Source organism: Podarcis bocagei, assembly GCF_964188305.1.
Source record: "Podarcis bocagei genome assembly, chromosome: 18".
NCBI classification, from domain to species: domain Eukaryota; kingdom Metazoa; phylum Chordata; class Lepidosauria; order Squamata; family Lacertidae; genus Podarcis; species Podarcis bocagei.
Genome location: NC_138144.1, coordinates 2,191,172 through 2,218,859, shown reverse-complemented (window position 1 = coordinate 2,218,859; position 27,688 = coordinate 2,191,172). Strand labels below are relative to the sequence as shown.

Sequence of the window (27,688 nt, the reverse complement as noted above, 5' to 3'; positions counted from 1 at the left end):
TGTGGAAGGACGTGGGGATCCAGAATTGGCCTCCACAGTCACTTACGGACTCATTGTTAAAACTGTGTTCATGGAAGACAATCTTACTCGGCTACAAGGGATTGCCAAAGAGTAGAAGTGGTGTTTTCTATGTGCAACCCTCCTTATGTTCGCCGCCACTGTGGGGTGGCCGGCACCAAAAACAGAAGGGACCAAATTGGAAGGGACCCACAGAGGTATCTAGTCCAGCCCCCTTGCAGTTCAGGAGATACAGTTGTTTTCAACAAGGGGCCCTCTTTGCTCTTTAAAATTAATCCCGGCGTAGAGAAAGAGGACAGAGAAGAATTTTCCTGCCTCTCTCCTAACACCAGAATTTGTGGCCGTCCGATAAAGCTGATAAAGATTCAGGAAGGGTTTCTTTGTGGAGTTAAACTGTGGAACTGCCTGCCACTGGAGGCAGGAGCAAGGGCGCCAATCTGGAGGTTTGGGCCGATGAATGGAGCAGGGGAAGGCCAGCTTGGCTTTGTGCGGACAGTTGAGGCATGTGCCGATCTTAGCGCATCTCTCCCGTGCTGTTTTCCGACCTGAATTCCATTTACGAACCCTGATCTCAAAGTGACGTGTTTTTTCGGGGTCCATCAACGGGATTTCAACAACCTCAGATATGCAGATGACACAACATTGATGGCAGAAAGAGAGGAGGAATTAAAGAACCTTTTAATGAGGGTGAAAGAGGAGAGCGCAAAATATGGTCTGAAGCTCAACATAAAAAAAACGAAGATCATGGCCACTGGTCCCATCACCTCCTGGCAAATAGAAGGGGAAGAAATGGAGGCAGTGAGAGACTTTACTTTCTTGGGTTCCATGATCACTGAAGACGGTGACAGCAGTCATGAAATTAAAAGACGCCTGCTTCTTGGGAGAAAAGCAGTGACAAACCTAGACAGCATCTTAAAAAGCAGAGACATCACCTTGCCAACAAAGGTCCGTATAGTTCAAGCTCTGGTTTTCCCAGTAGTGATGTATGGAAGTGAGAGCTGGACCACAAAGAAGGCTGATGGCCGAAGAATGGATGCTTTTGAATTCTGGTGCTGGAGGAGACTCTTGAGAGTCCCATGGACTGCAAGAAGATCAAACCTCTGCATTCGGAAGGAAATCAGCCCTGAGTGCTCACTGGAAGGACAGATCCTGAAGCTGAGGCTCCAATACTTTGGCCACCTCATGAGAAGAGAAGACTCCCTGGAAAAGACCCTGATGTTGGGAAAGATGGAGGGCACAAGGAGAAGGGGACGACGGAGGACGAGATGGTGGGACAGTGTTCTCGAAGCTTCTAGCATGAGTTCGACCAAACTGCGGGAGGCAGTGGAAGACAGGAGGGCCTGGCGTGCTCTGGTCCAGGGGGTCATGAAGAGGTGGACACGACTAAACGACTAAACAACAACAATGGGATTTGCTCGGAATATCTCAAAAGTGATTCGTTTCGTAATCGGGAAGATAGGGAGAATCCTTATGCCCGTCAAACTGATTTTTATTTAACTTTAGTTGAAAGCTGGGAGAGAGAGATGGACTCTTGCAGACCCCACTCTTCTTCCCAGATGTCTTATAACTTCTTTCGCACTGTTGGGGCTTAACATCTGGACTCTGCTGGAAAAGCGGAAACGCCTGTAGGGTTTTTTCTTTTTTTTTGTAAGCTAGCAAGGGCCTTCTGTGAGTTCCCCTTTGTCTGTCGGCTCTGCCTCCTACAAGATCATTAAAGAATTAATGTCTTTAGCACGCGGGGTGGTTTAGGAGAGAGATGTTCCTACGGAGCCAGCTCTGCCATTCTTCAAATTCTCTCCTTCCCTTCCTCCTTCCTGTTTCTGAACTCAGCAGCTGGGGGGTTCCAGGTGGAGAGGATTCGAGGGGACCTACAAGGTGCAAAATCTGCAGATTTTCTGCAGCTGATCTCTTGCTCTTTTGGGGAGAAGACTCCAGAGGACATTGCAAGATTCTGTGTGGGGTGGTGGTCCTTTTTAAATTTCTAAACCTGGGAATGAACAGCCTGTTGGTTTCTTGGAGATGTAGAAGGAAAATCACTCTGCACATGCTTCAGTGAACTACAGTGGTACCTCGGGTTACAGATGCTTTAGGTTACATACACTTCAGGTTACAGACTCCGCTAACCCAGAAATAGTACCTCGGGTTAAGAGCTTTGCTTCAGGGTGAGAACAGAAATCGTGCTCCGGTGCCGCTGCGGCAGCAGGAGGCCCCATTAGCTAAAGTGGTGCTTCAGGTTAAGAACAGTTTCAGGTTAAGAACAGACCTCCGGAACGAATTAAGTACTTAACCCGAGGTACCACTGTAGTTAATTACATAATCGGCCGGTTTCTAGGGCCGAGCCGATGTAATCGAAGCAAAAGGCAGGGGTTATGCACAAGTGCATTCTTATTACAGTGGTACCTCAGGTTAAGAACTTAATTCGTTCTGGAGGTCCGTTCTTAACCTGAAACTTTTCTTAACCTGAGGTACCACTTTAGCTAATGGGGCCTCCCGTTGCTGCCACACAATTTCTATTCTCATCTTGAAGCAAAGTTCTTAACCTGAGGTTCTATTTCTGGGTTAGAGGAGTCTGTAATCTGAAGCGTCTGTAACCTGAGGTATGACTATACCTATATAAAGGGACCCCTGACCATTAGGTCCAGTCGTGGCCGACTCTGGGGTTGTGGCGCTCATCTCGCTTTACTGGCCGAAGGAGCCGGCATACAGCTTCCGGGTCATGTGGCCAGCAGGACTAAGCCGCTTCTGGTGAACCAGAGCAGCGCACGGAAAAGCCGTTTCCCTTCCCGCCGGAGTGGTACCTATTTATCTACTTGCACTTTGACGTTCTATCGAGCTGCTAGTTTGGCAGGAGCAGGGACCGAGCAACGGGAGCTCACCCTGTCATTGCGGGGATTCGAACCGGCGACCTTCTGATCGGCAAGTCCTAGGCTCTGTGGTTTAACCCACAGCGCCACCCGCGTCCCGAGGTACCACTGTATCATCATCACCATCATCATTTACTATTTTTGGCACCCGTCTGTCTCGAGAGACAATGGAGTTCGTCTCTGGGGGTGAAGCCAAACCGCTGTGTGAGCAGCCGCAAAGTGATCTCCCCAAGGCACATGCCTAGGACGTGTGTCTGGGGATACTGGCCTGCAAGCTGGCCCTGACCACAATTGCCACAACTGCCTTGGTTTGGGTGGGATTGCCAGCCGCTGGTATTTGGGAAGGTAGACTGCCCCTGATACTGGAAGTTCAGCCACTGGGAAGCGACTCTCTCCGATCTCAGTCCCCAGCTGCTGGGAATTTTTTCCAGAGGCGTCGATAACCTTCCCTGATATGAGTTAAGAAGGGCGGAAAGCTCAAAGCACCTTCCCGAGGCTCCGTCAATGAAAGCTGTTGGCCGCGGTCAATGGAGAGGCGGGGCAGCTTCCGATTGGCCGCAGCGCCCTCTGACATCAGAAAGGTCCGTGGTCGCCTTCCGTGGCAGTTGTGCGAGAGAAGAAGAGGTGTGTGGCCATCTTATTTCTTGCGCGCGGGATCAAAACTGGTTCGTATTCGTAGCCGATTCACTTGGCAGAGTCCACCCAATGCTTTTATCTGTTCTGAAAATTTACAGGCTGCATATATATATCTATATATCTGTATAACTATCTATCTATCATCTATATCCAGCTATCTATCTATCTATGTATCCATCTATATATCTATATATATATGGACCTCTGACCATTAGGTCCAGTCATGGCCGACTCTGGGGTTGCGGCGCTCATCTCGCTTTGCTGGCCGAGGGAGCCAGCGTTTGTCCGCAGACAGTTTTTCCGGCTCATGTGGCCATCATGACTAAGCCGCTTCTGGCGAACCAGAGCAGCGCACGGAAACGCCGTTTACCTTCCCGCCGGAGTGGTACCTATTGATCTACTTGCACTTTGATGTGCTTTCGAACTGCTAGGTTGGCAGGAGCAGGGACCGAGCAACGGGAGCTCACCCCGTCATCGCGGGGATTCGAACCGCCGACCTTCTGATCGGCAAGTCCTAGGCTCTATGGTTTAACCCACAGCACCACCCGTGTCTAAATATATATTTATGAACATAGGTACCCAATGCTGTGAGACCTGTCAAAATGGCCTCGGTTAACGCAGGTGCCCATTAAATTCAATGGGTCCTCCTCTGAGTAACTCTTTTATTATAGGGTGTGCCATAAGATGCGCTTTGTCAATGCGCTCAGAAATCGAGTGAGACGGGGCCGTCGTGTGTCTGGGAACGCTCGAACCTAGCTGGAAATAGCTATTTTTCCCCCAGGGCTGAGTGTCTCGCCTTCAGGTTTATAATTTGGGTTTTTAATCCTTTAAGAGCCCAGCCAGCGATGGCCAGCGAGTGGCCCCTGAGAAACAGATTCTCCCTTCCCCTTTTAATTTGCCGAATGCCCTTCTATAACCCTGTGGCGGTGAGTTCCTGAATCTGTTTCACGAAGAGAGCGGCTGCCCTGGCGACATATTTTTTATCTCTCTGTGCTTCTAAGGACTCTCTTCCTCACGTGAAAAGACCGTTTTGTTTTCGGTTTTGGGGGAAAGCCAGGTAAGGGGAGGTCATGACCATAGGTGTCAGCTTACAGATTTGGAAATAAGGGACCAGCAGCCAAAACATGGGATTTTCTGGGCACAGGTATGTTCGACTTCTGAGCCCCTCCGAGCCAAAGGCAGAAAGCCCAGCCAGCAGCCAAACGAAGCCTCAAGCGGTGGTTCCCACAGCGCAGCAACCCGGCAAAGGGGACGCAGCAAGGAAAACCACCGTCACCTCTCCGCTGGGAAGCGCTGAGCAAAGGCGAGTCCCCAGGCAACGCGGCCGATTTGATCGGCACAAGGCATGCAAGCTCCACCCCCCAGTCGTTCTTAGACTCCTTATTGGGTGAGCAACGCAGCCAAGCAACACAGTTGGAGCCTCCCTCCTCCCTGGCCGGCAGGGAGGGAGGGAGAGGAGCTGCTTCCTTTGAAACCCGGGAAATTTAAGGGGCATCATCAATAAGGGACAGCGCTGGGATAAGGGACTTTCCCGCCAAATAAGGGACGGTTGACAGCTATGGTCATGACCGCGGTGCCTGAAATGAACGGTGGATATATAAAGGCGTTTTTTCTCCCTCTCTCCTAATCCCGGGATTCGTAGATGAACCCGAGTGGTGGAAGGTCCGGGACAGGCGAAAAGAAGGGTGTGTCTTTCGAACTCGCTTCCGCGGGAGGCAGCGACTGGCCACCAACTTTAAAAGAGGGTCAGACGTATTCCTGGAGAGGAGAAAGGGCCATTGATGGCTACGCTCTGACTCCGATGCTTCTGAACGCCCGTTGCTGAAAACCTGAAGGGAGAGGGGTCTTGGATTCGAATCCTGATTGCCGTTTTCCCATAATAGGCACTTTGATGGCAGGATCCTGGACAAAATTTGCCACTAGCCCCGTCCTTGATTTTTATGGGGCGTGAAAATTGCAAGCAGTTGTTTGCTTGCTGTGTGGGCAGCCTGAATTTCTATCCCTGTACATTATTATTATTATTGTTGTTGTTATTATTCCTCCTCCTACTCCTCCTTTTTCCCTGGCAGGGACTCAAGGCGGCTTGCAGATAAAATATGAGCAGCTGAAAACCATTTTGGGGAGAACCATTTATTGAAGAAACAGTTGAACTTCAAAAGAAATAAAACTACCGTATTTCTTGCTCTATAAGACTCACTTTTTCCCTCCTAAAAAGCAAGGGGAAATGTGTGTGCGTCTTATGGAGCGAATGCAGGCTGCGCAGCTATCCCAGAAGCCAGAACAGCAAGAGGGATTGCTGCTTTCACTGCGCAACGATCCCTCTTGCTGTTCTGGCTTCTGAGATTCAGAATATTTTTTTCTTGTTTTCCTCCTCCAAAAACTAGGTGCATCTTGTGGTCTGGTGCGTCTTATAGAGCAAAAAATACGGTATATACAGTGGTACCTCGGTTTTCGAATGTAATCCTTTCCGGAAGACCGTTCGACTCCCGAAACGTTCGAAAGCTGATGCATGTGTTTCCGGAAGCATTTACGTTGGGAAAACTCTGTGTGGCAGGTTCGGTTTCTGAAAAGCATTTGAAAACCGAAGCAGTTACTTCCGGGTTTTCGACGTTCGAAAGCCGAAATGTCCGGCTTCTGAGAGATTCGAAAACTGAGGTACCGCCGTACGTACAGTGGACATTCAGGTTGCGAACGTGATCCGTGTGGGATGCACATTCACAACCCGCAGCGGCCCATCTGTGAACACACGGGTTGCGATCTGGTGCTTCTGTGCATGCGCAGAGCGCGGTTTAGCGCTTCTGCGCATGCGCGGCAGCCGAAACCCAGAAGCAACCCATTCCGGTACTTCCGGGTTTCGGCGGTTCGCAACCTGAAAAAACGCAACCTGAAGCATCTGTAACCCGAGGTATGACTGTACCTATATAAAGGTAAAGGGACCCCTGACCATTAGGTCCAGTCGTGGCTGACTCTGGGGTTGCGGTGCTCATCTCGCTTTACTGGCCGAGGGAGCCGGCGTACAGCTTCCGGGTCATGTGGCCAGCAGGAGTAAGCCGCTTCTGGCGAACCAGAGCAGCGCACGGAAACGCCGTTTACCTTCCCGCCGGAGTGGTACCTATTTATCTACTTGCACTTTGACGTTCTATCGAGCTGCTAGTTTGGCAGGAGCAGGGACCGAGCAAAGGGAGCTCACCCTGTCATTGCGGGTGTTCGAACCGCCGACCTTCTGATCGGCAAGTCCTAGGCTCTGTGGTTTAACCCACAGCGCCACCCGCGTCCCTTATACCTATATAAGATATCTTTAAAAACACACACACCCAAAACAAAAACATGAAAACATACATTATCTTTCCTCTTCATGGTGAGGAACATCATCTCAAAAGAAATGAGGTTGCTGGAGACGGTCCCTGAGACTTTCCTCTTTCCAAAGAGGAAACCATCCAGGATATTTGAAAATATAGCCCCTTGGCTCGGTCGCCTATGGCGAGAAGCAACGGGTTTCCAGGAGACCCCAAGAGCAGAATTATCTGTCTGTCTTTGGTTTGCCAGTTGCCCTCTGGGATAGATATTAGGAGAGAGTGAAGGTTAAAAAAAGCATTCCTTGGGATCCGGCGACTTGAATCTGGACTCACCAGCCGGACCAGTTGCTTAATGGCCCTTGAAACCTGTTTTACGCAGAAGCTGAGAAGCGACTGGCCTTTTATGACTGGCGTGGGTCCAGTTGTGACCACATGGAGATTTCGGGTTGCCGTTTTGGCGAACTGTCTGCCTGCTCCAGCTTCCCTAAGCAGCTCAGCCAGAAGAGATTATTCACTGCATTTTATATCCTGTGTGAGTGTCTGGAGGCGGTTGGAGGATGGATGGCGGCTAACAGATTGAGGTTGAATCCTGACAAGGCAGAAGGACTGTTTTTGGGGGACAGGAGGCGGGCAGGTGTGGGGGATTCCCTGGTCCTGAATGGGGTCACTGTGCCCCTGAAGGACCAGGTGCGCAGCCTGGGAGTCATTTTGGACTCACAGCTGTCCATGGAGGCACAGGTTAATTCTGTGTCCAGGGCAGCTCCATCTGGTACGCAGGATGAGACCCTCCCTGCCTGCGGACTGTCTTTCCAGAGTGGTGCATGCTCTAGTTATCTCTCGCTTGGACTACTGCCATGCGCTCTCCGTGGGGCTACCTTTGAAGGTGACCCGGAAAGCGCAACTAATCAAGAATGCGGCAGCTAGGCTGGTGACTGGGAGCGGCCGCCGAGACTGTATAACACCGGTCCTGAGAGATCTGCATTGGCTCCCAGTACGTTTCCGAGCACAATTCAAAGTGTTGGTGCTGAGCTTTAAAGCCCTAAACGGCCTCGGCCCAGTATACCTGAAGGAGCGCCTCCACCCCCATCGTTCTGCCCGGACACTGAGGTCCAGCTCTGAGGGTCTTCTGGCGGTTCCCTCGCTGTGAGAAGCCAAGTTACAGGGAACCAGGCAGAGGGCCTTCTCGGTGGTGGCACCCTCCCTGTGGAACGCCCTCCCATCAGATGTCAAGGAAATAAGCAGCTATCTTATGTCAGATGTCTTCTAAAAGGTCTTTATCTCCTTGACATCTGATGGGTGCCACCACCAAGAAGGCCACCAAGAAGCTGTACGCCGGCTCCCTTGGCCAGTAAAGCGAGATGAGCGCCGCAACCCCAGAGTCGGTCACGACTGGACCTAATGGTCAGGGGTCCCTTTACCTTTACTCTATCTATCTATCTATCTATCTATCTATCTATCTATCTATCTATCTATCTCAGCCTCTAGCACGGGTTGAAAGGTCAGATTCTGCTAACTTCAAACGGCGAGTCGCCCCGTCTGTCTGTTCCTTCCTGCCCAAGCTAAACCTCCCCTTCCTTCCCTTTTGTTAAAAACGAAAAGAAAAAAATTATCCCCCCTCTCTCTTTCCTTCCTCTTTTTGTGCGAATATGTCGAGGTCTGCTCCGGGTGTGTTCGTTCCCTAACCCAACAAAGCGGCTGTAAATCAAGTTTCTAGTCCCTGTCGCTTGGGGAGGGGGAAACGAAGTCAGTTTTCTAGTCCTCATTGTGCTAACGTGCCTATTTTATTCTCTCTCTCTCTCTCTCCCCTGTTCTTCCAGGCAGCGCTTTCCCTGACGCCTAGATGACGCAGAAGAGGCCCCGGCCTCGAAGCACGCCTCTCGAACCCAACACCCCCTTCGGGAAAGCCCCTGGGAGCACCGCAGGACCGCCCCACCGGCACGGTTCGGGGCGGCTGGGAAGCGGAGGGACCCCGCGGCGAGGGATGGCGGCTGGCCTCTGAAAGCCCGTGCCCTGCGAGGAACCGTTTGGCACCTGAACTCCTTTCCCACAGCCGTGAGGACTGCTGGGGCTGAAGGGCCCCTCGACGGCGTCCCCCACGGCGTTGCCTCCGCCCGGACGCTGCCCTCCGGCGCCCCCGTTGCAGGGCGAGGGCTCCTCGGTGGCGGCCCCTGCCAGGCCCACCGCCGGCCGGGCCATGAAGCTTCAGGCGGTGATGGAGAACCTGCAGAGGCAACAGAGAGCCCGCCTTCAGCAGGAAATGGAGTCGCGCCAGCCTCCGCCGGCCGACCCGCCGGGCGCGCTTCCGGTTCCTGCCGCGGCAGCGATGGCCTTCTCCCGCAGCCGTAGCCAGGAGCCCGCCGCCGAGGAGGCAGGGGAACCGGAGAGCGCCCGGATCCAGCGGGCACAGATGGCGGCGCTGGCGGCCATGCGGGAGGCGGCTGCCGGCCTGAGCCAGTCGTCGAGCCCCGGCCCGTCGGAGGCCAGCCGCGGCTCGGCGGAGGAGGAAGAAGAGGAGGAGGAGGACGAGGAAGACGACGGAGGGGTGTTCCCGCGGGAAGCGGGCTCCGAAGACGAGGAGATGTGAGTATTGGCCTTTATCGGCTGCGCCGGATTTACGTACAGTGGTACCTCGGGTTACGTACTTAATTCGTTCCGGAGGTCCGTTCTTAACCTGAAACTGTTCTTAACCTGAAGCACCACTTTAGCTAATGGGGCCTCCCTTTGCCGCCACACGATTTCTGTTCTCATCCTGAAGCAAAGTTCTTAACCCAAGGTACTATTTCTGGGTTAGCGGAGTCTGTAACCTGAAGTGTATGTAACCTGAAGCATCTGTAACCCGAGGTACCACTGTATAAGCTAAACAAGCTGTAGCTTAGGGCCCCACACTCTCGGGGGTCCCAAACAAATTTAAAGGGGGGAAAACTGGATGTACATTTCCAAAATATAAGATAGAAAACAAATGAAATAAAACCTACATCCAGGAACAGTGTTTTGTGTTGTGTAGGCTCCTCTGATGTAAGTCATGGGCCCCGCCTGCTAGCCTGCTCCCCAAAATATTACTGGTTAGATACCGTATTTTTCGCTCTATAAGACGCACCAGACCACAAGATGCACCTAGTTTTTGGAGGAGGAAAACAAGAAAAAAAATATTCTGAATCTCAGAAGCCAGAACAGCAAGAGGGATCGCTGCGCAGTGAAAGCAGCAATCCCTCTTGCTGTTCTGGCTTCTGGGATAGCTGCGCAGCCTGCATTCGCTCCGTAAGACGCACACACACATTTCCCCTTACTTTTTAGGAGGGAAAAAGTGAGTCTTATAGAGCAAAAAATACGGTACCTATTAGGTCCATCAAACGTGCTCCGTTTTGAGTGTTACACTGAGGTCTGTCTGTTTTTGCTATTTATTCTGCTTTTTGCGGTTCTTGTGTGTGTGTGTGTGTGTGTGTGTGTGTGTGTGACTGTGTGGAACCCAGTCCAGCCACTGATTGCTTTGGTGACTGCAGTTCATCGTATATTGCTTTCATTTTATGTACAGACAGTCTCATTAGATAGCAAAAGTCACGTCAAATTGCTGTTTTAGGGGTTGTTTTTAAAAGCCTGGGACGATCCGTTTTGCATTGCTTTCTATGGGAAAGCAGCGCGACTCAGTTTTGGAACGCTTTGGTTTTGGAACGGAATTTCCGGAACGGATTAAAGTTCGGGAACCAAGGTACCGCTGTACCTTTGCTCTCTCCAAATATCCTGGCGGCAGCTCTGTTTATGGCTGGCTCCGCAAGAGGCAGTTTCCTCTGAAGCCAACCAAAAACAATGAGGACTAGAGCCTTACTTGACGCTTTGATAAAGGGCTGCATATTCAGCGGTTGAGCGCCAGCTTTTTCGAGCAGGAGGCCTCGGGTTCAGTCCCCAACGGTAGGGCTGGGAACTCTTCCCCGGCGGCCTCCAACCCTGGAGAGCTTCTGCCAGCCAGAGCCGGCGTGATGGGTGGGACCCATGGTTTGGCTTAGAACGAGGCACTGCCGAGCCCCACTGAATACGCGTAATAAACAGGCCCAGCCGCAGAGCCGAATCTCCCCTCTTCGCCGCAATAAAAAGAATTACAGTGGTTCTCCACCTGCGGGTCCCCAGATGTTGTCGGACTACAACTCCCATCATCCCTGAGCTCTGGCCTTGCTAGCTAGGGGGGATGGGAGTTGTAGTTCAACAACACCTGGGGATGTTGAGAAAGGCTGCCTTAAGCTCAGCTTGCACCAGGCTTCCTCAACCAGATGTTTTGGGACTACAACTCCCATGATCCCTTGCTAGCAGGACCAGTGGTCGGGGATGATGGGAGTTGTAGTCCCAAAACATCTGGAGGGCCGAGGTTGAGGAAGCCTGGCTTATGCAGACTCTATGGAAGAGCTTCCCCTCTGTCCTCTTAGCTCAGCGGTTCTCAACCTCTGGGACCCCAGATGTTGTTGGACTACAACTCCCATCATCCCTGAGCTCTGGCCTTGCTAGCTAGGGGTGATGGGAGTTGTAGTCCAACAACATCTGGGGACCCACAGGTTGAGAAAGGCTGCCTTCAGCTCAGCTTGCACCAGGCTTCCTCAACCAGATGTTTTGGGACTACAACTCCCATGATCCCTTGCTAGCAGGACCAGTGGTCGGGGATGATGGGAGTTGTAGTCTCGAAACATCTGGAGGACCTACGGCTTATGCAGACTCTATGGAAGAGCTTCCCCTCTGTCCTCTTAGCTCCGCGGTTCTCAACCTGCGGCTCCCCAGATGTTGTCGGACTACAACTCCCATCATCCCTGAGCTCTGGCCTTGCTAGCAAGGGGTGATGGGAGTTGTAGTTCAACAACATCTGGGGACCCACAGCTTGAGAAAGGCCGCCTTAAAAGGTGGACAACCTGCCGTTTGCTTCTGTGGGAAGAAAGAAAGGAGCTGGAGGGAACAAAATAAGCTTGTATTTCTCCTGATTTTTTTATTATTTTATTTTGGGAAGTGTTTCTCTAAAGGAGAGAAGAAGAAAAGTTTTTAGAAAGACTCAGGTTGGGCGATTTAATAAGGCGCTTGCAAGGTTCCTCGTCCCCCAGCTTGGAAAAACAGCAAAGAGTTTGGATCCTTGGGAAATAACTTGAAAAATCAGTTTCCCCGACTGGCCTCCTGTTTCTCTGCCGCTTCCTTGCCCCACCCTGATCTGCTTGGGGTCAGGAGACAATATAAACAGGGAGGAGAGACCAGTTTGGCAGGTTCTCTCCCCCCCCCCCTCGCTGCCACCCCCTTAAATGCCCGGAGAGCTTTCGATTTAAGTTCCTGATCCCTCTCTGAAAAATTTCCAGCTGTTTTGAAAGCGGCTGGGTCTTCCAAAGTTTGGAGAGATTCCCCCTCCCCTCGGAAAAATCTGTTTTTATACTATTATTATTATTATTATTATTATTATTATTATTATTATTATTATTATTATAGCTGTCAACGTTTCCGCTTTTTTAAGGGAAATTCCCTTATTCCGAATAGGATTCCTCGCAAGAAAAGGGAAAAATTGACAGCTATTATTATTATTATTATTATTATTATTATTATTATTATTATTACTATTGATGTCAACGTTTTCCCTTTTTTAAGGGAAATTCCCTTATTCCGAATAGGATTCCTCGCAAGAAAAGGGAAAAATTGACAGCTATTATTATTATTATTATTATTATTATTATTATTATTATTATTTATGTTAGTGTTCTGAATAATTTGCCGAATCGATTGTTCAGAGACCCTAATGGGAGCTGCAGGCCAGAGACACGTGTTTAGAGCTGGGAGTGGGGACCCCGCAAGACCCATCTAGCAGCTAAAGGATCCCGGCCTTTATTTTGAAACCTGTGCCACCTTCTGGCTCTGACTGCTGCTTCCTAATAATAATAATAATAGTAAAATTTTATTTATATCCCACCCTCCCCAGCCGAAGCTGGGCTCAGAGCGGCTAACAGTAAAAGTAACACAATTTACATAAAATCGCAACCAATTACCGTATTTTTTGCTCTATAGGACACACTTTTCCCCCTCCAAAAATGAAGGGGGAAAGTGTGTGCGTCCTATGGGGCGAATGCAGGCTTTCGCTGAAGCCTGGAGAGTGAGAGGGGTCGGTGCGCACCAGAATCCTAGAGTTGGAATAGACCCCAAGGGCCACCGAGTCCAACCCCCTGCCAAGCAGGAAACACCATCAGAGCACTCCTGACATATGGTTGTCAAGCCTCTGCTTAAAGACCTCCAAAGGAGGAGACTCCACCACACTCCTGGGCAGCAAATTCCACTGTCAAACAGCTCTTACTGTCAGGAAGTTCTTCCTAATGTTTAGGTGGAATCTTCTTTCTTGTCGTTTGGATCCATTGCTCCGTGTCCGCTTCTCTGGAGCAGCAGAAAACAACCTTTCTCCCTCCTCTATGTGACATCCTTTTATATATTTGAACATGGCTATCATATCACCCCTTAACCTCCTCTTCTCCAGGCTAAACATGCCCAGCTCCCTTAGCCGTTCCTCATAAGGCATCGTTTCCAGGCCTTTGACCATTTTGGTTGCCCTCCTCTGGACACGTTCCAGTTGGTCAGTGTCCTTCTTGAACTGTGGTGCCCAGAACTGGACACAGTACTCCAGGTGAGGTCTGACCAGAGCAGAATACAGTGGCAAATACAGAATACAGTTCTCTGCAAGCCTGCAGAGCCCAGCGGGAGTTCAGGCTTGCGGAGAGCAGCCTGCTTTCCCCGAAGCCAAAACAGCGAGACGGGGCGCTGTGCAGCCCTCCGTCTCGCTGTTCCGGCTTTGGGACGGCTGCGCAAATCCTCCGAAGGGCGGAGGCGACAAAGGATGTCCCCGAAGCCTCTAGCCTTTGGAGGGCAGCTGTGCTCCAAAGGCTTCAGGGATCTTTGAGGCTGGCGGTGGGAGAAAGCAGCGCTTCCCCCCACCGCCAGCCCCACAAGCTTGGGGGGCCTGCTAGTGAACGCACCTTGAACACACCTTGTTTTTGAGGGGGAGAACAGGGAAAAAAATCCCCCCTATCCTCCCCCTCCTTTGGTCCGGTGCGTCCAATAGAGCGAAAAAGACGGTACCGTATATCCCGACCTCCCCAGCCGAAGCCGGACTCAGAGCAGCTAGCAACAGTAAAAGTAACACAGTTTACATAAAATCACAACCAATTAATTGAAATAAATTCTAAAATCAATTCATTCTAAAGTCAATTCAGAATCAAATTAGTGGCCGGTCCCGTGCTAAGAAGGTTGAGGACTAGAAACCTGCTTTTCTCTAGAGGGGGAAAGGGCCTGTAGCGTAGCGGACGGCGGTTTCCGGGGGTGGGATATGCTGCCGGCCCATGCCTGCACTGCTGAGCTAGGCGTTCCTTCGGCCCCTGACCTCTTCCTCTTTCCCGACCCCCCCAGGAAAGCTAAATGGGCCGACGAGGAATTCGACGAAGACCTTGGCGAGGAGGAAGAGGACGATTACGACGACGAGGAGGAGATGGCGGAGGAGGAAGGGGTCCCCATGTCCGGGGAGGCTGCCCGTTCGAGCCCGGGCCCCCCGCTTCTCCGCAAGCAGCAGCCCACCTTGCCCTACAGGGGGGAGACGTCCAGACTGGCCGGGGGTCCCGAGAGACTTTCGGCCTCGCTGCCCCACCTGTCCCAGGTTCAGACCCAACCCCTGGACCACGGCGACTGGACCTACGAGGAACAGTTCAAGCAGGTAAGTTTCTGCGGAAAACTCTCTTTTTTTCCCTTCCAGGTTTCGGCGGGCTTTGGCTGGGGAGGGCGGGATACTGCCAAAATCGACCTCTCTTTCAAATCGGAACCAGTGAAGGCGGTGAAGGTCCTATGTGAGTGTCTGGAGGATGGATGGCGGCTAACGGATTGAGGTTGAATCCTGACAAGACAGAAGGACTGTTTTTGGGGGACAGGGAGCGGGTTGGTGTGGGGGATTCCCTGGTCTTGAATGGGGTAACTGTGCCCCTGAAGGACCAGGTGCGCAGCCTGGGGGTCATTCTGGACTCACAGCTGTCCATGGAGGCGCAGGTTAATTCTGTGTCCAGGGCAGCTCCGTCTGGTACGCAGGATGAGACCCTCTCTGCCCGCGGACTGTCTGGCCAGAGTGGTGCATGCTCTGGTTATCTCCCGCTTGGACTACTGCCATGCGCTCTCCGTGGGGCTGCCTTTGAAGGTGACCCAGAAACTACAACTAATCCAGAATGCGGCAGCCAGACTGGGGACTGGGAGCGGCCACCGAGACCAAATAACACCGGTCCTGAAAGACCTACATTGGCTCCCAGGATGTTTCCGAGCACAATTCAAAGTGCTGGTGCCGACCTTGAAAGCCCTAAACAGCCTCGGTCCAGTATCCCTGAAGGAGCGTCTCCACCCCCATCGTTCTGCCCGGACACTGAGATCCATCTCCGAGGGTCTTCTGGCGGTTCCCTCACTGCGAGAAGCCAAGTTACAGGGAAGCAGGCAGAGGGCCTTCTCGGTGGTGGCGCCCGCCCTGTGGAATGCCCTCCCGTCAGATGTCAAAGAGAAAAGTAACTACCAAACTTTTAGAAGACATCTGAAAGCAGCCCTGTTTCAGGAAGCTTTTAATGTTTAATAGGTTATTGTATTTTCGTGTTTTGTTGGAAGCCACCCAGAGTGGCTGGGGGGACCCAGCCAGATGGGCGGGGTATAAATCATAAATTATTATTATTATTATTACTGCTGAAAAGCACTCTGCACGGGCCCAGGGGCTCTGCAAAACCTGCGTTTTCCGAGGGCTGCTTTCTCCGACTCGCACCCCCAGATTGTCGGCGGGCTGCGATGGGAACTACAACTCCCAGTGGCTGGTAGCTATGGGATTTGCGACCCGGTTTTTATAAAGGTTTGGGGCTTGAAGGGAGATTGTCGAAATCTGAAAAGGCGTCTTCGGCCTCTCCTCCCTTTGTGTGGCTTTTGCTAAGGCCGTGTGTGTGTGTGTGTGTGTGTGTGTGTGTGTGTGTGTGTGTTTACGACAAAGATAAGCCGAATTTTTCCATTTGAAATTCAGCCGTGTCAAAGTCCGCAAGAGGGGGGGGGGGGAGAGAATCTTGCTAGTCTGGAAATATTTATCCCCTGGCAAAACGGACCGTCGTCAGCCAGATTTTCCTGGGTGCCGCAATAAAAAACAACAACGCCGCGGTTTTTCGGAACAAGCTCGCCCGGGTTTTGCCTCCACCCGCAACTTTGCTTTATGTGTGCTGAAGTTTAAATAGACGGCGTTCTTGCATTTCCTTAAAGAGACCCTTTCCTAATTTCAGCCAGCAAACATACAGCAAAAATATAGGGATTGGCTTTCGTATTTTATTTTATAAAGAAAGCATTTGGGGTCGCTTTGAACGGCGGCGTCCGGAGAAAAGAGAGTTCTCTGCGGCCCAATAGCTGCTCTGGGGAAGCGCATTGTGTGATCCGAAAGCCTGCCGTGCCGACGAAGAGCTCTGTGCAGCCTGAAAGCTTGCTGAAATAAAAACAGGTATTTCCCCCAGGATTCCTGAACGCATACAAGGTATTAAGAACATAAGAAAAGCTGGGCATTATAAGAGAGTGCTTTTCTTAACGTTCTTGATACGGCACATGTGTTTCCAGCGTCCTGGGGTGTGTGTGGAAATACCCCACGTTTTCATGTTTCACAAGCTTTCGGATCTCACAGAGCTCTTCTTCAGCGCAGCGGGCTTTCGGATCTCACTGGGCACTGCTTCTTCAGATAGCGGGTGGCAGCTAGCTCTCTCCTTCCCCGCGGGTTTGAATTTTGAACCCATCGAGGTGCGTGGTCGATCGGCGCCTCCTGCAAAGAGCAGGCTTCGCGGCTTAACTGCACGCTGCGCGGAGAAGTTTGCATTTCGACGAACGTTCACCCGTGTAGCTGGAATTGCAGCCTGCAATTCATCCGGTTATCTGTGTGAATCTCTTTTCTTTCTTTCTTTCTTTCTTTCTTTCTTTCTTTCTTTCTTTCTTTCTTTCTTTCTTTCTTTTCTTTTTCTCTTTCTCTCTCTCTCTCTTTCTCTCTCTCTCTCTTTCTCTCTCTTTCTCTCTCTTTCTCTCTCCTTTCTCTCTCTCTCTCTCTCTCTCTCTCTCTCTTTCTCTCTCTCTCTTTCTTTCTCTCTCTCTCTCTCTCTTTCTTTCTTTCTTCTGTTTTTTTCCACCGGCAATTATTGCAAGAGATGTCGTTTGCAACAAACTGATCAGAAACACACACAGAGAGGAAGAGAAAGCAGTAATTTAGCGGCCCCGACCTCCCCCACCCCAAAACCTACTCTTTTTTTTCTTTTTTGTGGAGAAAGAAATCCTTCCTTTCTTTCCGGCAGCCTCCCTCTCTCCTTGTTTGATCGGTCCGGTCTGGGTATTGAATCAGGAAAGCTGTAGAGTTAATAGAAGGAAATCGCTCTCTTTGCAAGGGACTTCTCCCTAGAGGACCGGCCTTCCTTTGATGTCCGAGTTGTAAATACATTGGGAATTTGGGGGGGGGGGAAATCAGCGGCAAACCAAGAAGCAGCAGATGGAATCCAGATGGGAAGAGAGAGAGAGAGAGAGAGAGAGAGAGAGAGGTTTATTATTATTATTATTATTATTATTATTATTATTATTATTATTATTATTATTTGTACCCGGGCTCAGGGCGGCTAACAAGCAATAATAGAAACAAGCTGAATGGATACAACCTAAAAACAAGATTAAAATATTGAAACATTACAATATTAAAATGCAGCCTCATCACAGGAGGAGAAAGGAAAAAGGAAAAAAAATATATGAAATAATTATTATTAATTGTTAACAAAGCGGCAGGAGCAATTTGAAAACAAGCGCTTCATCGTTTCAGGAGAAAATTGCCTGCTTCTGTATTACCCTCCTGGTTGCATACATTGGATTTAGTTTTTTAAGGTTTTGTTCTCAGATAAGGGCTGTTTTGAAAACCTTGGAGGTGGGAAAGGTTCCCTGTTGCCTCTCTGCGTGAGTCTCTGCTGTGCAAGGAGGCTAGCTTCCCTCCCCTGCTAATGGCGGGCGAGTTTTTGCCCTGTATTTCCCCGGGTGTGTGTGAGTGTGTGTGTGTGGCTGGGTTGCTGATTCGCTTCCGGTGCAGAGAGGCTCCCCACTGTGTCTCTGGATGAGTCCCCGGCAGCCTCGCGCTAAGCCGGAGCGTCAGACCTAGCTCAGTAGCGTCCGGCAGTGGCTATTTAGGGTCTCCGGCCATCCCCAGTCAAGCCTCGGAGGGCGGACGGCGATTCTAGCCACCCTCCTTGGGAGAGTCTGCCCGCTGCATCTCTGTATGACTTAAACACGCTGAAGATTGTTGTTGTTGAGTCATTTAGTCATGTCCGCCTCTTCGTGACCCCCTGGACCAGAGCACGCCAGGCCCTCCTGTCTTCCACTGCCTCCCACAGTTTGGTCAAACTCATGCTGGTAGCTTTGAGAACACTGTCCCACCATCTCGTCCTCTGTCGTCCCCTTCTCCTTGTGCCCTCCATCTTTCCCAACATCAGGGTCTTTTCCAGGGAGTCTTCTCTTCTCATGAGGTGGCCAAAGTCTTGGAGCCTCAGTTTCCGGATCTGTCCTTCCAGTGAGCGCCCAGGGCTGATTTCCTTAAGAATGGAGAGATTTGATCTCCTTGCAGTCCATGGGACTCTCCAGAGTCTCCTCCAGCACCAGAATTCAAAAGCATCCATTCTTCGGCGACCAGCCTTCTTTATGGTCCAGCTACCCCAGAGCTAGGGACGCGGGTGGCGCTGTGGGTTAAACCACAGAGCCTAGGGCTTGCCGATCAGAAGGTCGGCGGTTCGAATCCCCGCAATGACAGGGTGAGCTCCCGTTGCTCGGTCCCTTCTCCTGCCAACCTAGCAGTTCGAAAGCATGTCAAAGTGCAAGTAGATAAATAGGTACCACTCTGGCGGGAAGGAAAACTGCGTTTCCGTGTGCAGCTCTGGTTCGCCAGAAGCGGCTTAGTCCTACTGGCCACATGACCCAGAAGCTGTACGCCGGCTCCCTCGGCCAGTAAAGCGAGATGAGCACCACAACCCCAGAGTCGGCCACGACTGGACCTAATGGTCAGGGGTCCCTTCACCTTTACCCCAGAGCTAAACTTGGGCGGATGTCGACCCTTTATTTCCGGCTTGGAAACTTTGGGGCGGTTCTGTTTGGCTCTTGTCGGCCTCCTAAGTCGCTGCCTGCAGGAATCGAGACTTTGCGGGGAAAGAGAGTGAGAGATAGCGGGAAGTATGGCAGGGTGTGTCCGAGATAAGGGGTCGCAAGCCCGCTTAATTCCCTGGGTGGGGCGGACTCGGCCGGTTAAGCCGGGCCAGACGCCCTGGATTTTCGGCTGCGGGTTCCGCAGGTCGGAGCAGTCCTGAATTCGAAAGTCTTGGCCGTGTGTTGTTGATTTTCCCCTGTGCCAATGACGCAGTGCTGGTTAAAGGCAGGGGTTGCGTCCGTTGCGGCCCCCACCCAAATATTCTGGGACTCTCAGCTATCTATGGTCGCCTTTTTTATTTTAAATTGCATTTGAACCTGTACTTTAAACTGGTTTTCCCCCCTATTATGATTTTACTGTAATTTTACTCCCGCAAAGCACCCCTGGATCGGATTTTGAGTTTCCCCAAGCACCATGAGTGCAATTTTGAGCTTCTCTTCACTTCCCTAGGAGCTCGAAGTCTGCTCCTTATCAACTAAACATTAATGGACTACCCATCATCTAACGCAGGGGTCAGCAAACCTTTTCAGCAGGGGGCCGGTCCACTGTCCCTCAGACTTTGTGGGGGGCCGGACTATATTTTTTGGGGGGGAAATGAACGAATTCCTATGCCCCACATATAACCCAGGGATGCATTTTAAATAAAGGCACACATTCTACTCGTGTAAAAACACGCTGATTCCTGGACCGTCCGCGGGCCGGATTGAGAAGGCGATGGGGCCGGATCCGGCCCCCGGGCCTTCGTTTGCCTGCCCATGGTTTAAGGAGCCGTGGGGCGCCCGACGTATATATCTCCGAGTTTCTTTCCCCCCCAAAAAACTTTTTTTATTGATTTTCCACATTTCCGCATACAAAAACATCTTTTTGGGGCTATATAGTGGTACCTCGGGTTAAGTACTTGATTCGTTCCGCAGGTCCGTTCTTAACCTGAAACTGTTCTTAACCTGAAGCTCCACTTTAGCTCATGGGGCCTCCCGCTGCCGGAGCACGATTTCTGTTCTCATCCTGAAGCAAAGTTCTTAACCCGAAGCACTATTTCTGGGTTAGCAGAGCCTGTAACCTGAAGCGTATGTAACCCAAGGTACCACTCCATCTCCAAATTTCTAACCCAGGTCAGGACTCTCTCTACACACGCCGGGTTGCGGCAACCGCCGGCTCGCCCTCTGCCCCTCCTCGGAGCCGCGCTTTGGGGTTAAGAAGTCACCCGGCTGCGCCGCTGCCAAGGTCCTCCTTTGCGGGACGGCCCCGGAGGTGGCGGCGGTAGCGCTTTGGCAAGCCCTGGCTCGCCGGCTCCTCCAAGAGCGCCGTTCTGTTTACATTCCTGCGTTCCTCCTCCTCCTCTCCCCCGGGCGTCTCGCTGCCAAGGTTGCGGCCGACCAGCTGAGCTTGGAGAGCGTTCAGAGCCGAGTCGTCTTCTCCTTGGAGCGGGGCCAAGTGGGACTCCCAGCCAAGCCCTTGAACGCTGGCCAGGATCGCTGCTCCGCCCCGTATCGGGGAAAGGCAATCCCCAAAGCCGGCTTTTCCCTTTCGCAAACGCACAAAGTCTCATTGCTCAGACGGGTGTTGTTGATTAGCTGTTTAGTCGTGTCCGCCTCTTGGTGACCCCCTGGACCAGAGCACGCCAGGCCCTCCTGTCTTCCACTGCCTCCCGCAGTTTGGTCAAACCCATGCTGGTAGCTTCGAGAACACTGTCCAACCATCTCGTCCTCCGTCGTCCCCTTCTCCTTGTGCCCTCCATCTTTCCCAACATCAGGGTCTTTTCTCTTCTCATGAGGTGGCCAAAGTCTTGGAGCCTCAGCTTCAGGATCTGTCCTTCCAGTGAGCACTCAGGGCTGATTTCCTTCCGAATGGAGAGGTTTGATCTTCTTGCAGTCCATGGGACTCTCCAGAGTCTCCTCCAGCACCAGAATTCAAAAGCACCCATTCTTCAGCGATCAGCCTTCTTTATGGTCCAGCTCTCGCTTCCCTCAGACGGGTAGGATTGCGCAGTTGCAAGGGACCCCCATAGGTCATCGTAAAATATGCCGGGATCTTTGATAATGCAGAATGAACCGTGGAAAGAGAAGAAGCGAAGTCGTTGATATTTTAAGGATGTTTAAACGAGTGCAGCGGTACCTCGGTTGTCAAACATAACCTTCCGGGTTTTTGGCGTTCGACTTTTGAAACGTTCAGCTCCACTGAACGAGGTTCCGCTGTCTTTCACATTATAAAACAGAAAATTTAATAATAATTGTGTATCCGGGGGCGGGGGAGAATTGCAGTCTGCCGGGCACGGCACTAGAGGAAAAAGCAACGGGCAGGGTTGAGGAAAGAATGCGTCGCTGCAAGGTGCCTTATTCTGTGACCCATCAAGACTGGGCTGGGCTCGTCTCCACCATCTGCCCCCCCAAGGCGATAGCTTCCTAGTGAGGGCCCCCCCCCCAGAGCAAACCTTGCGTAATTCGGACGTTGCGTGCCGGAACTCTTTGTTGTTCAAAGCGTGTTTGTGTGTCTGTTTTTTGTAGCAAACTGACCGAGTTACTGGAAGGTCTTCAGTTGCGGCTGTTGATTTCTGAGCAGAACTTCCTATTTTCTCTCTCTTATTTCCTCCCCATACTCTAGCTCCTGCCTTGCAAACCGAGGGTTCCCACAGCACTGTTTTTTCCCTGCCACCACTTTTGGGTGAAGACATCGACTTCCTTGAGTGGTCTTGCATCATTTTGCAAAAACCCGGCTGCGTGGAAGGGGACGCCGTCCCTTCCTGGCCGTTCGCCACTGCAGCAAGCATTAGCCGTTTAGTGGTGTCCGCCTCTTCGTGACCCCCTGGACCAGAGCACGCCAGGCCCTCCTGTCTTCCACTGCCTCCCGCAGTTTGGTCAAACTCATGCTGGTCGCTTCAAGAACACTGTCCCACCATCTCGTCCTCTGTCGTCCCCTTCTCCTTGTGCCCTCCATCTTTCCCAACATCAGGGTCTTTTCCAGGGAGTCTTCTCTTCTCCTGAGGTGGCCAAAGTCTTGGAGCCTCAGCTTCAGGATCTGGCCTTCCAGTGAGCACTCAGGGCTGATTTCCTTCAGAATGGAGAGGTTTGATCTTCTTGCAGTCTATGGGACTCTCAAGAGTCTCCTCCAGCACCAGAATTCAAAAGCATCCATTCTTCGGCCATCAGCCTTCTTGATGGTCCAGCTCTCACTTCCATACATCACTACTGGGGAAACCAGAGCTTTTACTATATGGACCTAATGTCAGGCCTTTATTTGTTATCATTGTGATGATCATGGCGTACAGCTGATGAAAACCCCAAATGATCATCACAATTATCACAAATAAAGGCTTGGCATATCTCTCGTTGCATGTCGTGAGTCTATCTCATATATTAGTTTCACCTTTTAAGCTGAATTACTGAAATAAACAAACTTTCCCACGATATTCTCATTTTTCGAGTTTCACCTGTAGACGTACAGAGGGGAAGAGGCTTTTTTCTTAAGGAGGGCTGTGGAGACTCGAACTCGTGGCCGGGGTACTGAACGCTGGGAGGTTTCAGGACAGGGCAGGTAAAAGGGAAGGTTGGACTAGAACTGGCTTCCGCAAGAGGCAAGAGCGGCCACAGACTTGGGCGGCTTTGAAAAAAGGGAAAAATTCATAGAATCGTAGTGTTAGGACCCAAGGGTCATCTAGTCTGACCCCGCTCCCGCAGTCCAGGAATCCCAACTGAAGCATCCAGGACAGATTGCCTCCTGACCTCTGCTTAAAAACCTCCAAGGAAGGAGGACCGTTCCCAGCTCTTGCTGTCAGATGTTGAGTCGAAATCTCCTTCCTCGCGGCTTGAAGCCACGGGTTCGAGTCCTGCCCTCCGGAACAGGAGAAAACGAGCTTGCTCCCTCTTCCCTGCGACAGCCCTTCAGATATTTGGAAGACGACTCTCCTATCTCCTCTTCTCCGGGCTAAATAGACCCCGCTCCTTCGACCGTTCCTCATCAGGCTCGGTTTCCAGACCCTTTGACCATCTTGCTTGCCACAAGAACATCCTTGTCGATATCCTTCTTAAATCGTGGCGCCTCTGGCAAATCTGTGATTCCATCTTCCATGGGAGAGCCCGTCAGATATTGGAAGTCGGCCGCCGTGCCTCCGTTTCCTCCTTCCCAGCTCCTTCGACCGTTCCTCATCAGGCTCGGTCCCCAGACCCCGGCTGCCCTCCTTCTGGCTTGTCGGCACCCTTCTTAAAATGGGGCGCCCTGAACCCACAGGACTCCAGGCGCGGGTTGCGACCAAGGTGGGGCAGAACCCTCTCAATAACACGTCCTCTTCGAGCAGGGATCCTGGGGGAGCTGGGGTCCCGCCAGATCTCCCAGTAGCCCCAGCCGGCCAGCTTGCGGACAGCGGCGAAGGACAATGGGAACTGTAGTTTTTCAACTTCAGCTCCCTTTGTCCCTCAAGAGACAATCCAAACCGGAACGGGTCTCCGTCGTGTCTTGTCAGAACCTCTCCTAATTTTCTCGCCAGCTGCGAACCTTTTTGATGTCGTGATCCCTTTTCATCTCATCCCGGTTCCTGACCTCCCTCTTGTTTGCGTCCTAGTTTTTATTTTCCGAGCCGACGACAGTTCCTGTCTTCCTTTCTCCTCCGCCCACCCGGCCTCCTCGCCTTTCTAGTTTTTGTCTATTTTATGGGAGCGTCTAGACTCTTTATGGCCTCCCCGGGAACAACAGACCTTTGCAGTCCTTCTGCTGGCAGTGACCTCTTTAAAAAAAAAACACCAAAATATTTTATTTTCCCTCTTAATGGTGAGGCAATTTAAGCCACGGCACAACTGAGCAATAAAAGCTTTTTCCTCGCCCGCCCGAGTTTTGGGATTGATTCCCAGGGAAGTTGTGAAGGCCCTGGGCCAAATGCGGCGTTCTGTTTAGGCTTGGAAGGTTGCATCACTCTGTCTCGCGGTGACCAGTGTGCTCTGTAACTTTCTCTGGATGTTTCTGCGTTGCGTTTAACGCAGGTGTTTTTCTCCTGGCCCAAACTGGTGCCGAGGTCTCTTACGTTTAGCAAACACAGCCCATTTCACAGATAGGGAGACTGAGTCTCGCCCCACAGCCTTCCCCCCGCAGGAACAAAATCCATAGCTGGCTTTCCACCAGTCCAAACCCAGGTGAGCTGTGCAAGAGATCATCTGCATACTTCTTTCAGTAATTCAACTTAGAAGGTGAAACTAATAGATGAGATAGACTCATGACATGCAATGAGAGATACAGTGGTACCTCGGGTTACATATGCTTCAGGTTACATACGCTTCAGGTTACGCACTCTACTAAGCCAGAAATAGTGCTTCAGGTTAAGAACTTTGCTTCAGGATGAGAACAGATATCGTGCTCCGGCGGCGCGGCAGCAGCAGGAGGCCCCATTAGCTAAAGTGGTGCTTCAGGTTAAGAACAGTTTCAGGTTGAGAACGGACCTCCGGAACGAATTAAGTACTTAACCTGAGGTACCACTGTATGTCAATCCTTTATTTCTTACCATTGTGATGATCATTTGGGGTTTTCATCAGCTGTACGCCATGACCATCACAATGATAACAAATAAAGGATTGACATATCTCTCTTTGCATGTCATAAGTCTATCTCATAGATTAGTTTCGCCTTTGAAGTTGAATTACTGAAATAAATGAACTTTTCCACGATATTCTAATTTTTTTGAGCTTCACCTGTATGTATGTATATATATATATATAAATGTAGATAAAGGTAAAGGACCCCTGACCATTAGGTCCAGTCGTGACCGACTCTGGGGTTGCGGTGCTCATCTCGCTTTATTGGCCGAGGGAGCCGGCGTACAGCTTTTGGGTCATGTGGTCAGCAGGACTAAGCCGCTTCTGGCGAACCAGAGCAGCGCACGGAAACGCCGTTTACCTTCCCGCCGGAGTGGTACCTATTTATCTACTTGCACTTTGACGTGCTTTTGAAGTGCTAGGTGGGCAGGAGCAGGGACTGAGCACCGGGAGCTCACCCCGTCGTTGCGGGGATTCGAACCGCCGACCTTCTGATCGGCAAGTCCTGGGCTCTGTGGTTTAACCCACAGCACCCCCCGCGTCCCTATAAATGTAGATATTCTGGGTCTATTCCCTCCTCTTTTGCAAGCGTGCCCAGGGATTGGGGTGGGGGTTGGAGAGGAAGAAAAAAAGGAACCCAGAGGATTTCGGCGGATGCAGGCTGCGCGAGAGATAGATTGCGTCCCTCCTGTAATGACCGCAGGAGGGTCAATTTACTTTCTTCTAAAATATTGATTAGGGCTTTCTCTGCATTAGCTGGCCGGGCAGATAATCTGCCCCTCGCAGCCAGCAGCTGTTTGGAAATGGACTCCTGGACGTGTGAGATATTCTTCCCGTCCAACTTTTGCAAGCAGACGCGCCACTCTCGAAAGATGCCTTAACAACGCGGAATCGGGCCATTTCTTATTTTTTTGAGGGTCTTTTTAAAATAGAAAATAAAAAATTATTAGGAATAATAATTAAGATAAAATAATTATAATAATAAAATAAAAATAAAAAATTAGGAATTTCAACATAGCAATTTTAACGGAGCTACATCATCCCGAAATGTTTCCCTCCCCCATTTTTCCCCACCCCTCCCCTAAACAGATACCCCCCCGGCTCCTATCTTTGGTTTCTCAACGTATATTTTTATCTGCATATTTTAAATTGTGAAGATCTATCTGTCAGTCAGTCAGTCCGTCAGTCAGTTTTATTGCACGTAGCCAAAGGCTGCCACAATGCACACAGAACCATTCAACGATTAAAAGGAAATGTACTGGACTGATACAAAAAACTTAAAACGTTTACGTTATCAAGACATAACCTACTCTAGAATGTCTTTAGAATGTTGTATTATTTTATTGTTGTTAGCCGCTCTGAACCCAGCTACATTGAGCATATAACACCGGTCTTGAAAGACCTACATTGGCTCCCAGGACGTTTCCGAGCACAATTCAAAGTGTTGGGGCTGACCTTGAAAGCCCTAAACGGCACAGTATACCTGAAGGAGCGTCTCCACCCCCATCGTTCAGCCCGGACACTGAGGTCCAGCTCCGAGGGCCTTCTGGCGGTTCTCTCCCTGCAAGAAGCGAGGTTACAGGGAACCAGCAGAGGGCCTTCTCGGTGGTGGCACCCGCCCTGTGAAACGCCCTCCCATCAGATGTCAAAGAGATAAACAACTACCTGACATTCAGAAGACATCTTAAGGCAGCCCTGTTCAGGGAAGTTTTTAATGTGTGACATCTTAGTGTATTTTTGTTCTTTGCGGAAGCCGCCCAGAGTGGCTGGGGAAACCTGGCCAGATGGGCGGGGTACAAATAATAAATTATTATTATTATTATTATTATTATTATTATTATTATTATTATTATTATTATTTATTACTAGAAGAGGGTTGGAATGGATGATCTTCGGAGGGACCCATCCACCTTCCGATTCTGCCGTTCTTCCTGGGTTGACACGTTCGGGGCTCGTTTTGTTTTATTTTTTTAATCGTGCGGGCCTCTGGGATTCCTCCTCCTTCCGGAAGCTGCCTGTTGTGGGGGTTTTTTGTGTCCCTCTGGAGGGGGAGACTGATATCAGGAGAGGAATCCGCAAGGATTCCCAGCCTCGTGTGACATTTCGGCAGCTATGCCCACCTGCTGTCATGGATACGGTCCGGCTTACGTTACCCCTTCAGCGTCGGGCGGAGGGTCAGTTGGAGAGGAGGCGGATGAGGCCAGTCCCACAACTCCCTCCGGTTCCCCCCCTGCACAAACAAATACCGTATTTTTCGCCCTATAGGACGCACCTTTCCCCCTCCAAAAATGAAGGGGAAATCTGGGTGCGTCCTATGGGGCGAATGCAGGCTTTCGCTGAAGCTTGGAGAGCGAGAGGGGTCGGTGCGCACCGACCCCTCTCGCTCTCCAGATTTCGGGAACACATCCGCAGCCTAGGCAGCCCTGCGGGAGTTCCCGCATGGCTGTCTAGGCTGCGAATAGCAGCCTGCTTCCCGGAGCGCCAGGCGCGCTGAAAGCAGAGCGCCCGGCGCTTTGGGAAAACATCTGCAGCGTGGGGAGCGTTGCAGGAGTTCCCCGCAGGGCTCCCCACGCTGCGGATAGCAGCCTGCCGCCAGGCGCGCGGGGCACCCTGAAGCAGAGCGCCCGCGCGCTGGGCAGACATCGGCCAGCCCCACAAGCTCGGGGGACAGCAAGGAGGCGCAGCGCCGCCATCCCACTGTTCCTCAACCTTGTTTGGTTTCCCCGACCTGGTTTTGGGGGGGAAATAAAGGAAAAAATATTTCCCTTTATTCCCCCCCAAAAAAAAACCTAGGTGCGTCCTATGGGACGGAGCGTCCTATGGGACGAAAAATACGGTAATAATAATAATTTATTATTTATACCCAGCCCATCTGCCCAGGCCTCCCCGGCCACTCTGGGCGGCTCCCAACAGAATACAGTGGTACCTCGGGTTACATACGCTTCAGGTTACATATGTTCAATGGCTGTTTTTCAAAGTCCGGAACAGATCAATCCGTTCTGCCTTACTTTCTATGGGAAAGCAGCGGTTTGGTTTCCGAAGCCGTTTAGGGCTTTCAAGGTCAGTACCAACACTTTGAATTGTGCTTGGAAACGTACTGGGAGCCAATGTAGGTCTTTCAAGACCAGTGTTATATGGTCTCGGCGGCCGCTCCCAGTC

At 51.1% G+C, this 27,688-nt stretch overlaps 1 protein-coding gene across 3 annotated transcripts in view; it reads left to right on the top strand.

Annotated features, from left to right (window-relative positions):
• ARID3A (AT-rich interaction domain 3A) overlaps positions 1 to 27,688 on the top strand; it is a 51,720-nt gene that overhangs the window by 4,729 nt on the left and 19,303 nt on the right. For 2 of the 3 annotated variants that reach the window (XM_081177803.1, XM_081177801.1), the window contains exons 2-3: positions 8,632 to 9,394; positions 14,219 to 14,519. In XM_081177803.1, coding sequence (XP_081033929.1) covers positions 9,009 to 9,394; positions 14,219 to 14,519 — 687 coding nt within the window. In that variant the 5' untranslated portion in view covers positions 8,632 to 9,008. Of the gene's footprint in view, positions 1 to 3,458; positions 3,548 to 8,631; positions 9,395 to 14,218; positions 14,520 to 27,688 lie in introns of those variants that run through there. The other variant, XM_081177802.1, reaches the window with a different exon arrangement.